The following is a 20,748-nucleotide window of genomic DNA, read 5'->3' on the forward strand; positions in this document are numbered from 1 at the left end:
GTGCCACACGTGAGCCCTTAGAGTCAGTTTCTGAGAAGCTTCTGACTCTAAAGGTAGCTCTTATGCTGGCCCTGACATCTCTTAAGTGAGTAGGAGATCTACAAGCTCTCTGTTGCACCTTCCTTCCTTGACTTTACCCCTGGATTAGCCAAGGCCTTCCTGAATCTTAGGCCAGATTATATTCCTAAAGTGCCTACATCTGCTGCTCAGCCAGTAGTGTTGCAGGCTTTCTGCCCTCCTCTGTTCCTCATACTGGAACAAGGGAAATTGCACCAACTGTATTCAGTAAGGGCTCCCTGTACTTATGGCCACTGCTCCAGCCAGTGGTGTAAGTTAGAGCAGCTGCTGGTCACTCCCTCATACTGGTCACTGGAAGTTCAACATGGCACCTCATGGCAAAGAACTCACTGAGGATCTGAACAAAAGAATTGTTGCGCTACATAAAGATGGTCTATTCCATAAAAAGATTGCCAAGACCATGACACTGAGCTGAAGCACGGTGGCCAAGACCATACAGCGATTTAACAAAACAGGTTCCACTCAGAACTGGCCTCGCCATGGTCAACCAAAGAAGTTGAGTGCACGTGCTCAGCGTCACATCCAGAGGTTGTCTTTGGGAAATAGACGTATGAGTGCTGCCAGCATTGCTGCAGAGGTTGAAGGGGTGGGGGGTCAGTCTGTCACTGCTCAGACCATACGCTGCACACTGCATCAAATTGGTCTGCATGGCTGTCGTCCCAGAAGGAAGCCTCTTCTAAAGATGATGCACAAGAAAGCCCACAAACAATTTGCTGAAGACAAGCAGACTAAGGATATGGATTACTGGAACCATGTCCTTTGGTCTGATGAGACCAAGATACACTTATTTGGTTCAGATGGTGTCAAGCGTGTGTGGCCGTAACCAGGTGAGGAGTACAAAGACAAGTGTGTCTTGCCTACAGTCAAGCATGGTGGTGGGAGTGTCATGATCTGGGGCTGCATGAGTGCTGCCGGCACTGGGGAGCTACAGTTCATTGAGGGAAATATGAATGCCAACATGTACTGTGACATACTGAAGCAGAGCTTGATCCCCTCCCTTCGGAGACTGGGCCGCAGGGCAGTATTCCAGCATGATAATGACCCCAAACACACCTCCAAGACGACCACTGCCTTGCTAAAGAAGCTGAGGATGAAGGTGATGGACTGGCCAAGCATGTCTCCAGACCTAAACCCTATTGAGCATCTGTGGGGCATCCTCAAATGGAAGGTGGAGGAGCACAAGGTCTCTAACATCCACCAGATCCGTGATGTCATCATGGAGGAGTGGAAGAGGACTCCAGTGGCAACCTGTGAAGCTCTGGTGAACTCCATGCCCAAGAGGGTTAAGGCAGTGCTGGAAAATAATAGTGGCCAAACAAAATATTGACACTTTGGGCCCAATTTGGACATTTTCACTTAGGGGTGTGCTCACTTTTGTTGCCAACGGTTTAGACATTAATGGCTGAGTCATTTTGAGGGGACAGCAAATTTAAACTGTTATATGAGCTGTACACTCACTACTTTACATTGTAGCAAAGTGTCATTTCTCCAGTGTTGTCACATGAAAAGGTATAATCAAATATTTACAAAAATGTGAGGGGTGTACTCACTTTTGTGAGATACTGTATCACGCGACGTACTTAATTTCCACGTCACCTGATCATGGCAGGCCTATAAATAGGCATGATGTTACACAAGCTTCAGATACCAGTCACACGTGAGGGCACTCCCACATTGTTAAGCTAACACAACGTCTCGTTCCCTTCTCAGGGAATATGGTTACATGCATAACCCAGACGTTTCTTTTGGTGTTATGAGGCCACAGGACAATGGTCCCAAATGCCAGGCCAAAGCCAGGTAGGAGTGGTTAAAAACAAAAAGGTGAATGTTGTGCAGTGGCCAAGTCAACATCCAGATCTGCTTCTCATTGAGAACCAGTGGCACTGTTTGAAAATTGTTGTCAACAAATCTGCCTGAAAGAAATCACTCCCAAAAAGTATGCAAAGCTGCTAGGAACTTACCCCAACAGACTTAAAGCTATCATTACAACAAAAGGTGGTTTTACCAAGGAATATTGTGAAGGGTTTCAATATTTATGCAAGCAGCATTTCATTTTTAAAAAAATCTGCTGACAAAAAATAAATTTTGACTTGAACATTCATTTTAAAAGCATATTGGTTTGCAATTAAAATACTAGCTGGACCTGTATAAGTGTTGTTTGTAATCCAGACGAATGTGATGACTTTTAAGGGGGTTGAATTCTGAAGTCATGTCCCGAGAAAACCTTGTTAAGTGTTTTTGCCTTTGAAACCAAATGATACAGAATGTCCGTAGTTTTAAGTGTTTCAGTTTTTTCAGTGTAATGTAAATAAATTCTGCACCATGACACTGTGAGCTGATTAAAAGGCATGGTTATTCAGTAAACAAACAGTGACAGGTAACGGGCTATGAATGTATTTAATGTTTCCCAGATCAGAGTCACAGCATACAGTGTGTAATAATTTCTAAATCAAACAGAAATATCATCTCCTTATTTATATATTTTCATGTTTTTTTAATAATCATCTATTTTAAGTTCATTATTAACACACTTTCTTCATCTTATCGGGTTTCTGATTTTCAACAAAGAAAGTAAGAACAAGACAACAGGCACAGGTTTGGTACACAGCAGATCTTATGATCAAAAAGAGTTTTTCCCTCAAGGGGATTTTATGTGCTTCTTTTGTTTTTTCATTATTTAAACCGCAAGGCTGGCAGGATTACCAATGGTAGTCATAAATATAGTACAGTTGCAATCAAAATTATTCAACCCCCATTGCAAATCAGGTTTCTTTTCAAAATATACAGACTTTCAGCTGTTTGCAATGAACAAATCAAACAAAAGCAATTGATATAATTCAACACAACGAATGCTTCAAGTGGTTTCCCCAAATTCAACTGAAAATGCAACTTTTAATGACTTCTCCAGTCTCAAAATTATTCAACCCCCTAAACAGAATCCCTCACAACAGCACAAATATGCCAAACAGGTTGTCTCAAGCACACCTGATACACCTTATCAAGGGCTTTATTAGTTGCAACAGGTGTGGTTGAGCTGGAACACATGAAATTCCAGAACAGGCTAGGGTTAGAAAACACACGAAACACCTGGACGGGGCAGAAAAAGGAAAATATCAACAGCTGCAACCAGATTTCTGAGAAGGCAGATTGTGAAAAACCCTTGAATGACTGCAAAAGACCTGCAGCAAGACTTGGTGGCTACAAGCACTGAGGTTTCTTTGAGTTCACAGTATGGCGCATAATAAATACTAAATGTAGAAGGTTTCCATGCCAGAACTCCAAGACATACACCACTACTGACCTAAAAGTACAGGAAAAGTTGCCTCAAAATCATAAATAAGCAACAGAATTTCTGGAATCTGTTCTGTGGAGCGATGAAACAAAATTGGAACTTTTCAGCACAATGGATCAGCGGTATGTCTGGAGGAAGAAGAATGAAGAAAGAATACTCTGTCCACAGTTAAGCATGGTGGTTGTTCAGTGATGCTCTGGGGCTGCTTTGCACCCTTTGGCACTGGAAACCTGCAGCATGTGGAAGGCAACATGGATTCATTGACGTATCAGGAAATCCTATGAGAAAACCTCATGCCGTCTGTGAGGAAGCTGAAGCTTGGGCGTCATTGGACCTTCCAACAGGACAATGATCCCAATCATACCTCAAATTCCATCAAGGCTTGGTTGCAGAAGTCCTGGAAGATTCTACAGGGCCATCACAGTCACCTGACTTGAACCCCATAGAAAATCTATGGTGGGATTTGAAGAAGGCGGTTGCAGCACGCAAACCCAAGAATATTACTGAACTGGAGGCTATTGCTTATGAGGAATGGGATAAGATTCCTCAGGAACACTGCCAGAAACTGGTGTCTGGCTATGCATCTCGTATGCAGCAGGTCATAACAGCAAAAGGGTGCTCTACTAAGTACTAAAGATGCTTGCCATGAAGGGGTTGAATAAATTTGAGACTGGAGAAGTCATTATAAGTTGCATTTTCAGTTGAATTTGGGGAAACCACTTGAAGAATTCGTTGTGTTGAACTATTTCAATTGCTTTTGTTTGATTTGTTCATTGCAAACAGCTGAACATCTGTAAATTTTGACAGTAAACCTGATTTGCAATGGAGGGTTGAATAATTTTGATTGCAACTGTAAGATGCCAGTAGGTGCATTTGAAAATGAAAGCAAAAAAGTTTCACATTTTGTAAAATGAGTGTCTCAAAAATTTTATGAAAAAAAACAAAAATAAAACAAAAAACTGACCAGTGCATAATTAAGCAGATGTAAAATTTTCTTTCTTAATGACGTGGAGGCAATCTTACACATTCTCCATGCTGCTCTTTAGTTCAAATGCTACTATAAGAGGCCCAAGGAGCAGAGGTCTTCATAACAGCCTCCATTACAAACAGTGACTCGTCATCTGAAAACGAGTGACTACTGAATGAACAGTCAGAAAAAGATTATGGGTTAGGGGTTCGATAGCTGATTAATTATAGTAGTGCAAGTGTAAGAATATCGAACAGACAAAAATTCACTCTGTAGCACATACAACCTTTCTGTAAAATTGCAGTTGGTCGTTAATTCCTTAAACTGAATAAACATCAGAAAGAGAGATTTATACAATGATGTCTGTGGTGGCTGAAGTAACACGTGCCCCTGTTGTCCTGTTCACAAAGTAAGTAGTTCATTCACCCATAAAACAAACAAACAAACAAACAAACAAACAAGAAACAGAATATTTACAAATATTTTTGTTGTTTTTTTCTTACACTGAAAAATGTACAGTTAAGTCCTCTTCTCTGTATATTATCTTTGCTTAGCATTGCTTTCTGAGAACCCGGAGCTTCATCAGGAGAAGCAAGTCTCCACTGTTCGCCCTCTAGTGGTATACAAAAACTGAGAGAAATAAAGGCAAACGTCTTTTTTTTTTTTTTTTTTGTATACACCTCTTGTCCACTTCCACTCTGGTATGCTGCATTAAGGTTAGCCGCGTTTCCTACCACAAATAGTGATCACATGGGCACAGGGGTCCAACAAGTAAAACTCTGAATCATTATTCACAGTTGTTTTTCCATGAAAAAGTCTTTTATTTATGTCTTGATGGTTTTGTGTGCCTCTAAGTTTGAATCCAATATGAACTGAATCCAATTTGTTGTTGTCCAGCATACAGGATCTCCAGTATGCTAGTCAGGCAATGCTAGACATTTTATATGTTACAATGCACTGTGCAGCATCAGACATTGGCCTGCTTTCAGGCTTTTCAGTCATAGTTAGCTACAGCAGCAGTCTATAAGTTCTTCCACATATCAGCTTGTAGACAAACGTGCACAGATCCACCCTGTCACTCTCACAGAACTCAGAATAGGATAAAAAAATTGATATGGCAGTAAACAATAATGGAGAAATAAGGTGTTGTTCCATAATTCTATGTATATCAGGCCTACCTTCTCTAATGGACACATGTATACCTAATCTAATGAGAATGTCAGTATCAGGCTATACACTGAAATATTATTGAGAAAAAATAAACTAAGCAAGCCTCAAAATGACCGATGTGTCCTCATTGTGTTGTACTTCTAGGCCTTTTTTGTCTGCCTTGATTGCACATGCATCTTGGATGGTCTACCTGTTCAAATCTGATTAATATTCAATTTAGCTCCCTCACTTCTCTGTGCTTATTGTAACCATATTTAAGGAGTGTGCAGCGTTACATCACACGGTTATGTATTTGATGCTTAGGGATTTGCTTCACTGCAATTCGCTCACAAATATATACAGAAAAAAGGTTTCCACTACATGCTCAGCAGTAGCTTGTGTGATAGTCTGGCTGAATGCTGACTAAAGCTAACAAGGGAGTGATTTCAAAAGGAAAATGCAAAAGCCATATGGTGACATTTACACTAGAGGCCTCCAACTTGTCTTGCAGTCTTTCTGGCACACTTTCTTCTACTGCTTTCTTGTAAGGTGCTGCTGACATGCATCGAACAGCTCATACACACCAACTTGCGCACGCACGCACACATATACTGACTCACATCCTCCAGAATCCTCACAATTAGCATTCTCTGGAAATAAAGGTGCAAACAGGAGGAGCAAGGAGAGAAAAGAGAGAAAAAGTGTGTGAATGCTGAAAAACAAGTGCAACACTGCAAAATTTTCCCAAGCCCTATATCACAAGCTTAGAAATAGCTACATACATGCATCATATGTGTAACTCCATCATACGTGTAACTCCATCTGACTATGATAGTTCACTAGTATACTGAAGATAAAATACTGCCTTCTACAGTGGCCAAATCTCAAACAATAGCACCAATAATTATACACTGATATGAAAGAACATTAGAGTAATAACATGAATGGCCAAAAAGACAGTGGTGTTGTAGACAAGACCAAAGCAGGTAAGAAGGGGTTTGAGCTTTTCTATGAGATTTTAAGTAATTTGTTAAAACAGTGCTATCGTGATCAACAATGCACTTGTAGATAAACAATCAGCCTTTGAGAAAGACACTTAATTTCACTTACAAAAAAGGGGAACAAATAAGACAACCCAAATATATGATAAGAGAGTAAGCAGGCTGGCACTTGTAAATTTCTTTCTGTTGCCAGATCAATGTTGTTATTTTCTCAGACTTTTTTGTATCTTGTTGCATGGGTACACTATAGTACTTGGCACCAAAACTGCTGGTAGAAAGAACAGAATCATGTGTTGTTGTGTATCATTTGCTTATTACACATATGTTGTGTATAAAATGACTCCCCTGTGCATTACACTAGATCACAGTGCATGTTCAAAGGATTTGATGAGGACAAAGATGTAGTGCGATGAGAGAAAAGACAAAAAATTATAGCGGGAGTAGAGCAAAAAGACAAAAAACACCAGAGGAATCTGTTGAGAGAAGAAATGTAGGGCTGATAAATGTTGTCTTTCAGCCTAGTGAGGAAAGAGCAAAAGAAAACTAGAAAAATCCAACATTCTTTCTCTCTCTATCTATCTCTATGCATCAGACCATTCATGACAGTCATGTTTTCCCTGATGGACTATTCCTTTCCATTTAGAGCATTGTGGAAAAAAATCCCAAAGCAACCATTAATAGACAGTGTCCTTGCTAATTGTAGCCTTGTCTCATCAGAAAAAGCAGTTTCCTTAATTCCAACATTTACAGCTCATTCTTGCTGTTCATGTGTGTCTATAAGAGGACCACCAGGAGGCCCTATTGTACTTCTTCACCAGGGAGTATGAGAGAGAAAGATGGAGAAGGGACAGGCAAAGTGGGCAGTACTATACACGAGTGGTGGAGTGCTGGTGAGGCAGTGTGTTGTTATGGCCAGTGGTGGAGGGGAAGGCGCTGAAGGCGTGGAGCTGCTGCATGCCTGCGATGCTGCTAGGTATCATGGTGATGGTGTTAGGAGTCATAAGAGGAACATCATCTGGTGCTCGCCGTAGTGCCAGAGTGTAGTCCGGTGGACATGCTGGTCGCAGTGGCTCCACATCACGCTGCTCAGAGCGCTTCATCTGCAGAGACATGAGCTCCTCTTCTTGGCTGTGTGCCAGGTCATTGGCTGGCACGCCACGCTGTGGGGATAGGCGGTGACGCCGTGCCTCATGCCGCCGGTCTCGTTTATAGTACAGTGCAGCAAATGCCAGGATGTTGAGGAACAGCAGAGATGCGCCCACTGCCACTGTGACGCTCAACTCAGTGGAGTAGTCACGTACATCATTTGGAAATGGAGAAAAACGTGGCCGCTCTGAGCCCTCGAGATCCGGATCTGGAGGGAAGGTGGGGTATGGTGGGCGTGTGGCACGGGCATCAGGGCTCTTCCAGTGCGGAGGCCGTGGGGGAAGGCGGGTGGTACTGGAGCTCATTAGTTCCTCATGCAAGTTATGTAGGTGAGGCACCAGCTCCAGCCAGAAGGCCACCTTGTTGGCACGGTAGTTGTCGCGTATCCGTGGCTTCAAGCCGATATGCAGGTATTGCTTGTCCTTAGAGTTGAACTTGGTCCAGATGACCTCCTCAAAGCGGTTTGGTTTTGTGTGGATGAACTTGGTGTCCTGGGGCACTGGCAGGTTAGGATCCCTGATGAAAAATAAGTTAAAGATAAGAAAGTTAAAGATAAGAAAGTTTGCACTGTATCAGACACTTTCTTAGAATTCTTATTAGCTGACCTATAATTATGCAAAACCAAAATGCATTATTCCTGATTAACTGGAGCATAAGTGGATTAGAAAAGACTTATAAATTCAGTTTCAAGTCTTAATCATCTATATAAAAAGCATTTGAGAGTGAGGTAATTGAACGTGAATACACTCTGCATGGCAGTTGGTCACTCAGAAACATACCCAGTCTTGGCAAAGTTGGTCCAGTAGGTCATGACCACTGCACTGAGCATGACGTCGTTCTTGGAGAAGTTGCAGGGGAACAGGTCTGTTGCTCCGATCATGGGTACGCCAAACACATATGGGATCTCATCCCCATGTGCAGCGTCTGCCCACTCAGGCCGTGTCTCTGTCTGGCAGTGGTGATAAAATGTGTAGAAATACACCGGGGACTGGTAATCTGCATGCAACTTGGCAGTGGCCACAGCTGGAGCCACCCACTGGTGGTCTGTGAATAATGCTAGAAGGGTCTTACGGCGCATTTCACCATTATCACGGTCTGCCCAGTCTGTGTACATAAATTTGATGGTCTCCCTCAAGATGTCTTTACCTAGAGAAAGATTGAATAAGCAAAATATAAAGAGAGAAGGAAAGATTTACAGGAAAGGCATACGATCTAACAACATTATAAGTTTATAGAGGCAATACAACTTCTTAAGGTTTTATTGCCTCTTTACATGTTTGGGTTTGTGCCTATATGTGTATAATGAAGCTTTTGCAGTAACATCCACATATACCCCCTTTGTGTATGATTTAGAGACAGCAGGTTTCAAGGCTTATGGTGATTATATCCCATCTGGTTTTATTGACCCAGACCCATCAATCTTTAAAAAAGCATACTCTCTTCCTGAATGCTGAGATAATCAAATGACACAAATTCTGAAAAAAAAAAAAACCTGACACACAAATTCATTTTTGCTCAAAGATAGTCCAGCATTGTCCTCTGCTGGCATGACTTTGCAATAGCAATTGCATAATTATAATGCAGGCAGCGCTGGATGAAAACACAGGCAGTGTAAGATGGCAGATAACAGAATAGTAACTTTATGACTGTTTGTGGAACTCTAAAACCTTCTTATTGCATTTTATAATCCCTCCATTTAAGGATAGCTAAGGCTTTATAACACTGACCTTCAGGATATCCATAGAGGTTGTCCACAAAGTTGGAGATAGTGTAATCGAAGGCTGCAGCTGAAATTCCCTCCTCACTTTCTGAGCCACCATCATCCACAAACTTGAGCCCCTCTCCCTGGTTCACGCCAATCAAAAGGTCATAATTCAGGAACTCCCCCTAGTGGACACAGTGTGGAAGTTACAGCATTAGGTCATCTTTAAACAAACAAACAAATAAATAAATAAATAAATAAATCACAAAATTCTGGTTCTCCAATAACTGATAAGAAAAATACAGAAATTACTCAGAAACATAGCTTTGTTTCCATAGCTATTAAGTCTATCAGAGAGAGTGTGAAAAGATATCTCTCGGCAGAAAATAAGCAAACCTCAGCATCATTAGTATTTAATCAAATTTTATGCAAAACTGCAATTACGTAATTATTTTATATCGGTCCTAAGACTAGTTTCAAAACTACTAGCACCTCTACAGTGAATATTTTGTAAGGCTTCTCCTGTAAACAGTAATAGCACTGAGCCTCTACTTGTAATGTCTAACAATAATATTGGACCACTCCTACATGCAGCGCATTTAACGCTCATTCCTGTCTTTGGTTAGTGCTTGTGGATCTCCTCTTTAATTCAGATCATAGGGTTTCAATAGAAATCAATTCTGGAGTGATGGCCTTTCTAAAACATAGATTTTGTGTTCCAGCATTGATTTTCATGTGACCATTTCTGAAAGATCTATCTATGACTAACTTTTAACTTCCTGGCACATGCAACCAGGTTTTGGTATTAAGGAAATTTATGATGCTTTCAATACTCACAGGAGCCAATAGAAACTTTTTTTATATGGCCCAGTTGTGCTTAATGGTAATTTTTAAACGGTCTATACTGTATATTATTTATCCATGTGGAGATCATCAAACAATTTCCTTTTGAGTTGAATGCTCTTTAGGATTTTTTCTCATGTTGATTAATGACAAATTTGTACATTTGTGAAGCCTGATATGGACAATGGCAACAACAAGAGTTCCTGGAGACTGAAACATTTTCTTTACAGGTGCCAACATTTTTTCACCCACATGGTTTTAATGAGAAAATACTTGATTTTGTTACACAAAAGGTAAGTAGTTTCTCTAGTTGTTTGAATAAGTAATGTTTATATTATCAGAATTTAACATTCTCTTATAAAATGCCAACAGTTGTATGAGTTCTCTCTTAAAAATAGACACAGTGCACTCCACAGTCTCCAGTGCACATGGCCCTCAGGTCGGCACAGCTTTTTTAATGTTTTGCTTGATTTAATTCATCAGATGAGAACCAGGACTGGAGAACAGTACCATCAATGCTGAAAGGTATATACAGGTTTTAGAGCAACATATGCTTCCATCCAGATTATATCTTATTTTTACTTCTGAGAAACTCTGCCTCTCTATCTATCTACGATCTATCTCTTTTTATACCCAATCATGTTACTGACCTGTTGCCAATTAACCTAATTAGTTGCAAAATGTTCATCCAGCAGTTTCTTTTTAGTAACACTTACTTTTCCAGCCTTTTGTTGCTCCGTCCCAACTTTTTTGAGACATGTTGCGGCCATCAAATTCAAAATGACCTTATTTTTTTCTTAAAATGGTATATTTCCTCATTTTAAACATTTGATATGTTTTCTATGTTCTTTTGGAAATAACATATTGGTTTATGAGATTTGCAAAAAAATTGCATTCTGTTTTTATTTACATTTTACACAGCGTCCCAACTTTTTTGGAATTGGGGCTGTATATATTATATATTTCCCTGCGCCCTCATAAGCACATAGTCAGAAACTAAACGTACACTGCCTCAGGAGAGAGGCATGGTCACTATGAGGCTGAACTCTAATGGTATTGACCTGCTGCATGAGAATCTCTGGGTCATCAGGCACCACATCTCCATCCACCACAGGGCCGAAGGCGACGTGATAGCGTGCGGGTTGTATATCCTGATCCACTAGCTCCCTGAAACTTTTTCTCCTCAGGCAGTCTACCAGATCAGCTGTCTCACTGTATGAGCAGCCGACCTTTCCTGCCAGTGTCTTGGTGTACTTCAGCGGCTGATAGTTGATGGACCAGCTGGAGATGGCTGATCCACTCTGGGCAATAGCTCTCTGGAAGAGGCCTGCAGGACACCACACACAGTATTAGCCATGAGTTGTCACTACTCAAACGATTTCAGGTTCTCAAGGTGCAACATTGCAACATTTTAATACGAGCTAAGATAAATGCCCCTTTACTACTAATAATTACTATTAAATGGGACATGCATTGCACACAGAGCAACTGCATCCAGAGTTTGTGTGACTACTGTCTGTTTCATTCTGAATGCTGCTCTAAACAGTGATGATTATGTGGGGAAATGTACAGTGAGTGAAAAAGACAAAGCCATAATATGTTACCATATGAAATTCCTATCAGCTATAATGGAGGTACAAAAATAATCTGTAATGTACTGTTGTCAGTTTACTTGTGCCAGTACACTCCTTACACCCAAATTTTCTCCTTGAATATTCTTATAAAAAGCATTCTAGACTATTTAATGCAGTCCATTAGGAAATACTGCTATTTCTCCACCACTTCAGGTGTAACTACAGGTTACAGCTTTACAGCAGGTTGGCCTCAACTAGCAAAATTAAAGTCTGTAGCAAAGTTATTAGGGTGATGCTGCAGCTTGTAGTTAAACATTGTGCTGTCTATCATGAAACAAATCTGTATCTATCACGATTTCCCCTCGAGCTAGCGCTGTAGTATGCAGCGTGCTCGGAAACCCGTTGAGCGAGCTCGTTGCGAGCTTGAAGCATGAGCCCGATGTGCAACCTCTTAGCGAACACACATTTTTGGGTCTTCAGTGACACTGACTTTGTTTATTTTCGACACATGCTTTTGTTATGGTTTATGTTCTGTGTCTGCCACTGTATTGTGATTGGTTGTATCCCGTATGTGAGTCACCATTGTTTTCAGCTGTCTTATGTTTTACCCCTGATTACCTTTGTCATTAAAACCCCTCATGTCTCTTTGCACTTCGCATAGTATTGAGTGTTATCACCATACCAAACGTTTGTACCTTGTTCCTTGTTTTGATTCATGTTAATTGAGCCAGTTTTCTTGTTACTCATTCTCGTTTCTTGCCTTGCCTAGTTTACGCCTGTTTGTAGATCGCCTGACCCATTGCATGTTTTCTTCGACCACGCTCTTGTCTCATGATTTGGATTTGTCTGCCTGCCTCTCTTTATTAAAAGCTCTTTTCTGCACTTGCATCCATCCTAACCTTCATTACGTGGAATATGCGACAGTATCTACACAATCAAACATTCCAAAGGAGAGGTAGAAGTTGTTTTTTTCAATCTCTTTTTGGACTTTAGTCCATTCTTAAAATACATTCAGCATATTTCAGTCAGTAAAAAAGAGCAGGCTATGTAAAAAACAAAATACTGCTGAAGAACAGCAGATGCACAACCTGTAAGTAGTATTATTTCACTCTAATATTTTAGATATTCATGAGTATTTAGTATAAACACTGATTTGAGGCAGCTTTATCTAATGAAGTATACACAATTCTCAGTGTGCTAACACTAGCCAGCTTCCACCTTGCTAATCTATTTGCTAATTGAATAGCTAGTCACTGAGTCAATAACAGTTGAATTAACATCTGGTAGAAAGGAGATTGCTTATTATTAAAATGTGTTCATGATTAGTAGTTAACGAGGTCATTTAAATTTAGCAGTCTTAAAGACAAATTAACAAAACAGTCTGTTATTTCTGATTTTTTTCATGTAAAAATAAATGGACAGTTTTTTAAGACATAAAGACACAATATGTAGACTTCAAGAACAAAAAAAATACAAAAACAATATGGGATACAGGCCCTATTTAGGATAGGTTAGCTTAATGGATTGTTTATATATCCTTCTTGGCTATACACAGAATGTTAGTGGTAGAAGTGGAAGTCAGTCAGCTACTAAAGTGTCCAAAATACACAGAAAATGTTGGCATCACTGATAGTTCAATTTAAATTTATCATGGGGATGCCAGCTATCTTATCTTAGTAAGGCTGTTGTAGCTTACTGTGAGAAACATTATTCAGTGTTGAAAAACACCTAAAACAATTCTGTTGGCAGCCTATTTGCAGTCGTCGGAGTGTGCACAATTCAATACAATCTCTTCTAGTTCAGGTCAAACACTGACTATGTTTACATGGAGAGCAATAATCTAATTATTGATCTTATTCTGAGTAAGACAATATTGTGATTATGGTGTTTACATGAGTCGCTATTAGAATATTCCTTTCATGTTCCCGTTTTACATGTTATAGAACATAGAGAGATTAACGGCACACGTCATTACGTCCCCACACCAAGCCTTCTGACGTTCCCTCCAGAATTTCATGTATCGTCATACAGTTCGTCTTCGTTATGGTACCGTGTACGGTTTGGGTGTTTAATTTTTAATTTTACGAAAGCTTCAAGTGCAGTTAATTATTTGTCCTGCTGTACGTGCAAATAGACGACTGTTTGAAGCCATGGGCTGCGTCTGAAACCGCCTACTTAACTACTATATAGTAGCCAAAATACATGTATATCTCCTACTATATAGGACGTAAGTATGCAGTTTCGGACGCAGCCTCGCTCGCTTGTTTGCCGTCAAACGGTTGAGCAAAGCCGTGTGTGTACGTGTCCTGTCACAATATGCGGTGAAAGCTCCCACATGACGTTAATAGTGTGATTAAGGTGTGTACATGTCTGTAATACAGGTCGATAATGTGACTAAAACAGGAATACTCCACATGTCTTAATTCGATTTGTGTTTACTTCGAGTATGACTTTAGTTGGATTAAGGTAATAAAAAATTGCTGTTTACATGGTAGTTTCTTAATCAGAGTACTGTCTTAATTGGGTTAATATTGGATTATTGTTATCCATGTAAACATACTGACTGTCTCATAAGCTCAAGTTCAAGTCAAATCTGAAGTCATAACTGAGTACCAGTTTAGTTACAGTTGAGGCCAAATGTTTATATACGCCCAGGCTAAAGACAATTCAACTCAATTTTCCACATTTCATCTTACCATACATTTCTTGTGTTAAGTCAGTTATGGTATCTACAGTGCTGTGAAAAAGCCACAGAACATTCTGTGTAAACACAGGAGATACCTTTGGAATAATGTCTAAAACCAACAGACAGTCACAACAAGCTCTAGTCCCTAGTATATTATATACAGTGCTGTGAAAATATATCCGATTTCTTCTGTTTTGTGTATATCTCATTCTAAATAGTTTTAGATCTTTAAACAAAATACAGCATAAAACAAAGGCAACCTGAGTAAACACACAATACAGTGTTTTTATTATTGAAGCAAAAAAGTTAACCAACACCTATCACCAATGTAAAAAACTAACTGCCCCTTAAACTTAAAATCTGGTTGTGCCACCTTTAGCAGCAATAACTGCAACCAAACACTTCCGAACTTTAGGATTTCTGGTAGAGAGCAGAATAATTTTTTTCCTCAAATACTGCAAGTTTCCAGGCCCTGAAGCAGGAACTCATCCCCACACCATCACACTTCCACCACCATGCTTGACCGTAGATATGATGTTCATTTTGTGGAGTTCTGTGTTTGGTTTATGCCAGATGTAACAGGACCCCTGTCTTCCAAACAGTTCCACTTTCAACTCATCAATCCAAGAACATTCTCCCAAAAGGTTTGAGGATCATAAAGGTGTGTTTTGGCAAAATTCAGATGAGAGAAGATTAATGTTCTTCTGGGATAGCGGTGGTTTTCTCCTCACCACTCTTCCATGGATTTCAATTTTGCCCAGTGTCTTTCTGATAGTGGAGTCATGAACAGTGACCTGTAGGTCCTTTGATGTTGTCCTTGGCTCTTTTGTGACTTCCTGGATGAGTAATTGCTGTGCTCTTGGAGGAATTTTGGAAAATCGACCATTTCTGGGAAGGTTCACTGCTGTGCCGAGTTTTTCTATTTGGAGATAATGGCTCTCACTGTGGTTCTTTGGAGTCCCTTTGAAATAGCTTTGTAACCCTTCCCAGACTGATGTATTTCAACATTCTTCTTCCTCATCATTTCTGGAATTTCTTTCAATTTTGGCATTGTGTGTTATTGAGTAAGATCTTTTAACCTACTTCATGATAGAAAAAGTTCTATTTAAGTGGTGATGTGGTTGAACAGGGTTTGCAGTAATCAGGCCTGGTTGTGTCTAGTCCAGCTGAACTCCATTATGAAAGCAGTTTCATAGATATAGGGATTCAGTAACTATGGGTGCAAACACATTTTCACACAGGCCAAGATGGTATTGGATAACTTTTTTGCTTCAATAAATAACACTATTTAAAAACCGTATTTTGTATTTACTCAGATTGATTTTGTTTTATCTTAGATTTTGTTTTAATTTCAGGGCTCTACGATAGCCACTCCAATACTTTCACTTTGTTCTCTTTAAGCCATTTTGTTACAGCTTTGGAGGTATGTTTAGGATCATGGTCCAGCTGGAAGAACCCTTTTGCAACCAAGTTATGAATTTCTGGCTGATGTCTTGAGCTGTTCTGACGTTGTCCTGCCGACGTCATCATCCCAATCTCAACTCGTCTCAAAGTGAACGTTCGTTGCTTTGGCGTTTTGATTGTGACCACGGAGTCAGAGTCTTGAGGCAAGGAAAACAAATGACCACCAGTAAGTTAGCGTTCATCACTTTTTAGCGTTAATGCTGCTGAAAATGCCTGGCCGAGTTTGTGATATTTAGGCAGGGAGCTCTCGAAAGTGTATTCATTGGAAAGCAACTCAGCGTGTGATAATTAACTTTACCTATTATGCTGGCTTCAAAAGTGAATATCATGTACTGCTTCCTCAGTGTTGGTGTTACACGACTAGTGTCATGTGTTTACGTTGGCTGTGAAATATGGACTGAGGATATTTTATAACTCTTTGGGTCTGCACTTTATCTGAGCCTCCGAGTTAGGGTTAGCTAGCTGGATGCTGTCACCAGTCACAGTAGAGATGAGTGAAGCTAACCTAGACACTCACCTGAGTTGATAATGATACTTTAGCATACGGCTCACAGTAATGTTAGACATTCCCTTTTTGAGAGTTAACAATAACGTAGCATTACAGCTATTCACCATGATGTAATACAGAGAGTGGGTTAAGGTTAACTACATTTAGCAAGTGTTTTGGACAAGGCAAGCTGTAGTAAATAGCATTAGGAGGATGTGTTAGGGCCGTGTTTCTTCATGAATTCGGTGAATGTTAATGCTGGTTAACAGGTGCAGACAGTCAGTGGCTTACAGAACTTAGCTAGCTCAGTAATGGCAAGGCCACAAGTTCTTCACAAGGTTACAAAAACGTGACAAAAAGAAAGGATGGGGTTTTGGTTGCAATGCTTTCCACTATCTCTGTATTTTGGTAACTCACTATGTTGGTTGTCTTAATTAGGTTGTGCAAAAAAAAATTGGTGGTGAGGTGCTAAAGGCAGAAAAATAAATATTCAGAAGTCAGCTAGATTTTCCTGGTGAGTCTACAGCACCATTTTGTTCATGAGGAGACTGGAGGTCACATTTCCAAAATTACACAATTTGGGATTCTGTAACACAATTTCTCAGTTAAAACCCAAAGGTATTTATCCATATTTTGTAGCTAACAACTAACCAACACTCTTTTTGCTCTTTTACAGCTTTTCAAATGGAAGGAAGTGGGACTCTTGTCTTCCCAGATTGCAGGGAGATTTGTAAGAAGATGCATCAACTCCAATTCTTATATCTGTCATTTTTATATAAAAAAAAGATTTTAATAAATGTCACCTGAATTTCATGCAACTGTTTGTTTATTTTGTGAGCATTTTAGCATACAAACAAATTGTATTTTAGGATAATTGTAGGGCAAGAAAGTATAAAGAACACATCTCTGTGTTATTTTTTAACATTTTTGTGTGGAAATGATCTAACACAGAGCATGTGTTAAATGTACTAACATACTGATTGTGTTGAAAGCAACACAAAATGTGTTGTCCTTAACTACACATGCACGTGTATTAAAAATTAACACTTGATGTAAAATGTATGCCTTAAAATACAGCCACAGGTGCACTCATAATTAACTCATAATTATGACAGTTAACTTTGTGTAAAGTAAAACTTTGACCCACTGGAATTCTGATATAGTGAATTAAAGCTGAAATAAATCTGTCTGAAATGGATTGTTATTTAAAAAAATAAATAAAAAAATTAATAAAAAATGCTCATGTGTACAAAGTAGATGCCCTATTTAACATGCCAAAAGAAATGTAAATGTGAATGAGTTGTGAAAAACTGAGATTGAATATCTTTAACCTAGGTGTATGTAAACTTTTGGCCTCAATTTTATAAGCGAGAAAAATTATGCATTAATTTGAACTTAACAAACAACAAACATTTTCTTGCCCCCCATTTAACCATTTCTATTCCTATGATTTTAGCATCCAAGTTTTCAATCACCAACCCACAGTCTGAGGTTTTTATTTATTTATTGGAATTGTTGTGCATGTGTGTAAGACTGCACTCTCACTGGGTCTCCACATGCCTCTGAATTATATTACAGCTGAGTATCTTCCTAAGGGGTTTAACACCAGTAACTAAACAAAGCTGAGCTGACATGATTGGTGTCTCCATGGACAACACTTGTCAGGGCTTACCTTCTGTGACTGACAGGTCAGGGTGTGGTGAGGATGACAGTGAGGATGAGGATGTTAGGGACCAAGATGAACACTTTTTTTTTTGACAATGGAGAAGAGTTGAGTGTGACAGCATGGAGACACACACACACACACACACACACACACACACACACACACACACACACACAACAACAGTGACAATGAGTATAGGGACTGTGAGTGGGTAAAAAACAAAACTGTTAGATCATTGAAGCGAAAACACACACACATCAAAACAAAGATGAAAAAGAGTGTTAGGTCCAGATTTCTTAAATGTTTGCATGTCTAAACACACACTGAGACTTTTAATTAAAGTTTAATTAAATTATGTCTCAATGTCTCAAAATAATGAGAAAGATTCGTAAAATTGTAACTTCTAACACTGTTGAAAGAGAGCTACACCTAATGAACAGAACACAATCGTGTTTAAACTGATATATTTTCTGTTCATATTGTATTTGGAAAAGTTTTTGAAGCATCTAACCATCTATAATCAGCATTATACTTGACACACACTTATGCATGTGTGAGGTAACTATTAGTTTTATTCTTCAGTGAGTTCTTTGAGATCTAAACTTGCCACTGCTTTTGAAAACAAACAGCATTCATAATGACCCCATTAAAATATTTCCCCTTTTACTTTACATGCGACATACTTTACAAAACACTTCCACTAACAGCACACACTTTATTTGATTTCATAAACAAATTAGTACACTTTATTTGGTGTCTTAGTAAATCAGGGCCTTAAAGTGCAACAGTAGGAGTCCAGCAGCAAACATACCGTTAATAGCCAACACACTCACCCACACACACACACACACACACACACACCCACACACACCATAATAGAGACAGAATACTACATTGTTAGGATATCCATTATATTAAAAGCAGATTAATGATCCCTTAAAGCTGGGTATGATTTGTATTCTATACCCAAATATATACTAACATTTCGATAACTATTAACAAATGATGTTACACAAAGAGTCTTACCCTCAGAGTGATGGGAGAGGATTAGCAGGTTGATGCAAGTGGCTCCAGCTCCTGAGCCAAATATAGTGATGCGCTCTGGATCTCCTCCAAAATGGCCAATATTCTCATTGAGCCAGCGTAGAGCCTGGATCTGGTCCAACAGCCCATAGTTCCCTTTAGCAGATTGATCTCCAGTACTGAGAAACCCTGTGGAACAGTGAAACAAAATAACATCATCAATTTGGCAAAATTACTGCTGTTGAAACATTGGTTTTCCTGAACTTGGATAAGGACAGCATGGCCAGGAGGCAAATCACTAATATTTTATCATTTTCCTCAAAACCCATTTGTTAAGAAATCATCCAAAAAAGCAGTTTTGATGTCCTTCAGAACAATTAGCCCAAAACCAAGGTGCAGTAAAAACTGATAGATACACAGTACTAGAATGAGACAGAGAATCAGAGAGGGAAAGAGGGAAGGGGAAGAGAGGCACAGAGGAAACGAGACAGGCACAGAGAGAATGAAAGAGGCACAGAGAGAATGAGAGAGGGACAGAGGGAATGAGAGAGGGAAAGAGAGAGGGAAAGAGAGAATGAGAGAGGCACAGAGGAAATGAGAGAGGGAAAGGGGGAATGAGAGAGGCACAGAGGAAATGAGAGAGGGAAAGAGGGAATGAGAGAGGCACAGAGGAAATGAGAGAGGGAAAGAGAGAATGAGAGAAGAACACTGAATAAGAGAGGGAAAGGGGGAACCAGAGACGGTAAGAGTAAATGAGAGAGGGAATCGGAATGAGAAAGAGAGAGGGAAAGAGGGAATGAGAGAGGGAATCAGAATGAGAAAGAGAGAGGAAAAGAGGGAATGAGAGAGGGAATCAAAATGAGAAAGAGAGAGGAAAGGAGGGAATGAGAGAGGGAATCAGAATGAGAAAGAGAGAGGGAATCAGAATGAGAAAGAGGGAATGAGAGAGGGAATCAGAATGAGAGAGAGAGGGAATCAGAATGAGAAAGAGGGAATGAGAGAGGGAATCAGAATGAGAAAGAGAGAGGGAAAGAGGGAATGAGAGTGGGAATAATAGTGGAAAAGATGGAGGGAGAAGGAAGGTGGAGTGTGCTGAGTATTTTGAGATGAAGAAACTGTTTCAAGTGTCTCTTGAAACTGTACATGATTAAAGTCTAACTCTGCACAAAACGCACACACACACACACAGCTAATGAAAGTATAATATAAATAATAATAAAAATAAAATAATGTAGAAAGAAGGAAAGAAATAAAGAACAGCTTTCTCACACAATTTGGAGCACTAAATATACAGATAGCAAACTGCTAACAGACAAGCTTATATTTGTTTATATTTGGATTTGAATAGTTACATTTTTAGCAAATAATTTAACAGGAAGAAAAATTTTCCATTTAAAAATCCAATTTTTAAGGGCATGGGGAAGTCTATTTACAATAATAATAATAATAATAATAACCAACATCATTGTCAAAATCATCGTTACACTTTCTTGGCTGTGCCTCCCAATTACTGGATAAAATGTTCATCTCTGTGTGTGTGTGTGTGTGTGTGTGTGTGAGAGAAAGAGAGACCATAATGAGTCCATAGTCAATAATCGTGATTAGACATGGACCAACTGGCCAATAAAAACAAGACAGAATTCCACTAATTTTCTCATTTTTATTTTTTC

The 20,748-nt window shown here is 39.4% G+C and overlaps 1 protein-coding gene across 1 annotated transcript in view; it reads right to left on the reverse strand.

Moving 5' to 3' along the window:
• Positions 1-6,565: 6,565 nt before the first annotated feature.
• The window catches only part of nlgn2a (neuroligin 2a), a 204,092-nt gene continuing 189,909 nt past the window's right edge, over positions 6,566-20,748 (reverse strand). Inside the window, exons 5-9 of the mRNA XM_053629370.1 lie at positions 19,076-19,267; positions 11,240-11,514; positions 9,361-9,520; positions 8,413-8,779; positions 6,566-8,149 (exon numbers count right to left, since the gene is read on the reverse strand). Of these exons, the coding sequence (XP_053485345.1) occupies positions 7,354-8,149; positions 8,413-8,779; positions 9,361-9,520; positions 11,240-11,514; positions 19,076-19,267 (1,790 nt within the window). The 3' untranslated portion in view covers positions 6,566-7,353. The remainder of the gene's footprint in view (positions 8,150-8,412; positions 8,780-9,360; positions 9,521-11,239; positions 11,515-19,075; positions 19,268-20,748) is intronic.

The sequence above is a fragment of the Ictalurus furcatus genome, chromosome 7, assembly GCF_023375685.1.
Source record: "Ictalurus furcatus strain D&B chromosome 7, Billie_1.0, whole genome shotgun sequence".
Taxonomy (NCBI): Eukaryota; Metazoa; Chordata; class Actinopteri; order Siluriformes; family Ictaluridae; genus Ictalurus; species Ictalurus furcatus.